Source organism: Lipotes vexillifer, unplaced genomic scaffold, assembly GCF_000442215.2.
Source record: "Lipotes vexillifer unplaced genomic scaffold, Lipotes_vexillifer_v1.1 scaffold371, whole genome shotgun sequence".
NCBI lineage: Eukaryota > Metazoa > Chordata > Mammalia > Artiodactyla > Lipotidae > Lipotes > Lipotes vexillifer.
In genome coordinates, this window is record NW_006786304.1 from 3,922,112 (window position 1) to 3,926,052 (window position 3,941).

General features: G+C 52.3%; 1 protein-coding gene across 1 annotated transcript in view; it reads right to left on the reverse strand.

The window, feature by feature from the left end:
• Positions 1 to 1,207: 1,207 nt before the first annotated feature.
• Positions 1,208 to 3,941, reverse strand: part of LOC103078100 (cytochrome P450 2S1-like) — a 12,225-nt gene continuing 9,491 nt past the window's right edge. The window contains 2 exon segments of the mRNA XM_082931125.1: positions 1,208 to 1,389; positions 1,483 to 1,624. Coding sequence (XP_082787251.1) covers positions 1,208 to 1,389; positions 1,483 to 1,624 — 324 coding nt within the window.

Consider the following 3,941-nt stretch of genomic DNA (forward strand, 5'->3'; position numbering starts at 1 on the left):
CCCCACCGGCCCGCCACCTCCACATCTGCTACTGATGTCAACAGCCAGGGTAGGCGGGGGCCATGTTTTTCGGTTCCCGCCTAGCCTCCAGGGAGGGGTGGACCCCCCCCATCCCCACTCCTTACTCACAATGATGGACACTGTCACACACATACTAGGCCCTGCCCTGGGCCAGAGACAAACTTTTATTGCAAAACGGGGACCTTCAAGTCACAAGGACGTCAGACCTGGCCTCTTTTCTGAAACGGGGAGTTGGAATCTGGCTCCATCCACTGGGTCTAACTGGAGGCGGGTGGGGGGAGCAGGGGAGGTTTTCAACATGGTTATATAAGCTGGAGTGTGTGTGTGTGTGTGTGTGTGTGTGTGTGTGTGTTCCCGCTCTGAGTTTCCACGTATGTCCAAGTTTACTTTGTCCCCAGGCTTGTGCACAATTGCACACTGGGGTGTGTCTGTATTTGGGAGCATTTGGGGGATAAGGCTGCCTGGAAAGGGGTGCCCTTGAGGGCTGAAGGTGCGGAGGAGGCCAGGGCTGGGCCTCCGCAGGAGTCGCATATCTTAGCAGGAAGATACCCCGGAGGCGGGCGGGTGTCCCACATGGGCTGGCTGTGTGGTTCAGTGGTTGGGGGCATGTGGATGACGACAGTCTTATGCCTGGATAGCGGTACGGTCACTTGAGGGCTGAGGACAGAGATGGTCTCTGTGTGGTGACATGAGCTGGCATGGGGCATGTTCTCTGCTCTAGGCTCCCAGAGATGGTGGCCCTGGTAAGTTTGATGAGTTAAGAGGGCACGTGGGCTGCAAACACTGTGGCTGTTGCCGTGGCTTGTGAAGGCGGCAGCTGAATCCCCACGCGTGGGTTGTGGGTCCGGGGGAGCTGTGCTGTGTATGAGTTGGTGGGTTATCCGGGCATGTGGTTGTGATTCCAGATGGACTAAATTTGTCAGTAGAAAGCTGCGTGGCTGAGTTGCCTTGTGGCCCTCGTGGGTGTGTCTGGGTGTGTGGTTGCGTGGGCTGATGACCCTGTGGATGTGTAGGCTGAATATATGTGTGACCGACTCTAGAAAACAGCTACAGGTGTGTGAATGTGGCTGCCTGTGGTGTAGTCGTGTGGCTCAGGAGACACAGCCATGTCCATGGCAACCGCCAAGGCTACGACCTCCCAAGTTTCCCTTCTCCATCTGGTCCACACGGTGGGGTGGGGTGGAGGTCAGCGGGGCCGGAATTGCAGCTGGAAGGCTTGGGGGATGTTGAAAAGGCCACTGACGGCTGGCTGGAGGCTCAGGGCACCTGGTGGGCACGGGTTCCCCAGCGAGAAGGCCTGCAGGATGGCGGTGAACAGGAGGAAGAGCTCGGTCCGAGCCAGGCCCTCCCCAAGGCAGACACGCTTACCTGGAGGGGAGACAGATGGCGCTGTGCCAGCCATCCTCACACCCAGGCCTGTGGGAGGACCAGTGGGTGGACAGGGGCGGACCCAGCAGATACCTAAGGAGAAGGGCAGGAAGGCCTCGTGCTTTTTGAACTTTCCGTCTGCATCCAGGAATCGTCCTGGGTTGAACTCCTCGGGCTGTTTGAAGACCTCGGGGTCATGCAGGATGGAACCAAGGAGGGGGAAGACCTCCGTGCCCTGAGGGGAGATCATAACAAAACTACAAACATCCCTCACCCCCCAGGCCTTCAGTCCTCGAGGGCAGAGCACAAGAGTCTGGTGTGTTAGGGAAACCGGTTCACAAAACACAGCGGCATCGATGTTTATCGAGTGCTTATTATGTGTCAGGCACTTTATTAAGCATTATATATGTATTGCCTCATATGTAATAGGTACATGTATTATACTCACACACACACACTCACAAACATACACACAAACTCACTAAATCTTTTTAACAAGTCTAGGGAACAGTTAGTAACATGATCCCATTTTAAAGATGGGGGAGGGACTTCCCTGGTGGTCCAGTGGCTAAGACTCCGAGCTCCCAATGCAGGGGACTCAGGTTCAATCCCTGGCCAGGGAACTAGATCCCACATGCATGCCACAACTAAGAGTTCGCATGCCACAACTAAGGCGCCCTCTTGCCGCAACTAAGACCCGGCACAACCAAATAAATAAATAAATAAATAAATAAAATATTAAAAAAAACAAACCAACGAAAGATAATGTCTTAGAGGCTGCTTATAAGGCGGGGAAGATAACTGTCCACTGGTTAAACAGGGTGCTAGGAACAGTCAGGTCTGTAACTTGGTAGTAAAAATGGATTAAAGGATAGGGCTAACATTGATGCAACAGCGTGGAATATTAAAAAAATAAATAAATAAAAGATGGGGGACTTCCCTGGTGGTCTAGTGGTTAAGACTCTGTGCTCCCACTACAGGGGGCACGGGTTTGATCCCTGGTCAGGGAACTAAGATCTTGCAAGTCGCGTGGTGCAGCCAAAACAAACAAACAAACAAAAAGTGGGAAAACAGAGGCCCAGAGAATTTAAGCAACTTGCCCAAAGCAACATTTGGACATGGCAGAGCTTGTTATTTTTACGTTTGTTTTTAAACTTTGGGGCTATGTTGTGATTCAGCTGTGGCTGTCCTAAGGCACTTGGACGGCTTTCTGACACTATGATCTTCTAGAGGTGAAGGGTGGGTGGATGGGGGCTGCCCATGAAGGCTTCCCCCGCCCAGGTTTGGGGAGAGGGGCAGCCCCTTCCGCTGAGATCAGAGTTCCCATGTTCCCAGGACTGTGCTGGAGGGTGAAGGAAGGTAGGGAGTACAAGGAGAGGGCGAGGGATCTCCTTTGTTAGGGATTCTGGCTAATGGGGCTCCGAGTTGGGAAGGTGAGTGAGGCTTCAGGAAAAGGTCACGCTAATGTTGTTAAAATAAGAGAAAGGCAGATAGCAGTGGTTAAAGCATAGGCTCTGGGTTCAAATCCTGCCCCTACCGCTTGTAGGCTGGGAGAGCTTGCCAAGTCTTCTAACCTTTCAAGGCCTCAGTTTCCTCACTTGTAAAATGGGTGTGATAATGATGCAGTGCTGCTCTGAAGATTAAATAAGGTAATACATGTAAAGCATTTAGAATAATACCTGGCACAGAGCAGATCCTCGATCACAGATGCCTGTTATTGCTATCATCATTATCAGTAGTTGCTGTTGCAAGAGTCATTGCTTTAGCAATAGTCGCTGCTGTGGTGTACATAGGAGCCCCACCCCCTGCACAAAGAGTTCATTCGGTGTTTTACAAGCATCACTTCACAGATTCCTTACAATCCCAAGATGATACTATTATTACTCCCAATTTAGAAGAGGAGGGACTTCTCCGGTGGCACAGTGGTTAAGAATCCACCTGCTTGGGGCTTCCCTGGTGGCGCAGTGGTTGAGAGTCTGCCTGCCGATGCAGGGGACACGGGTTCGTGCCCCGGTCCGGGAGGATCCCACATGCCGCGGAGCAACTAAGCCCGTGCACCACAACTACTGAGCCTGCATGCCACAACTACTGAAGCTCACGCACCTAGAGCCCGGGCTCCGCAACAAGAGAAGCCACCGCAATGAGAAGCCCGTGCACCGCAATAAAGTGTAGCCCGCTCTCGCCGCAACTAGAAAAAGCCCGCGCGCAACGGAGACCCAACGCAGCCAAAAATATATTAATTAATTAATTAATTAATTTAAAAGAGAAAAAAAAAGAAGAGGCGTAGATGGAGGTGCAGAGGGTGAAGTGATTTGCCCAAGGTCTCAGCTAGAAAACAGCAGGACTGGATTCTAACTGCTATGAACTGGATTCTACAATGAAGCTCAAGGAGGGAGCAGCTTGCCCGGAAGGCACCTTCGGTTTCCAGGGAGAGGTCGCCCCCTGGTGGTGCTGGTTCTGAGTTGCTCTGGAATGAAGGGGCAGGAACTGAGTGAGGGGGGGAGAGAGAGAGAGAGAGAGAGAGAGAGAGAGAGAGAGAGAGAGAGAGAGAG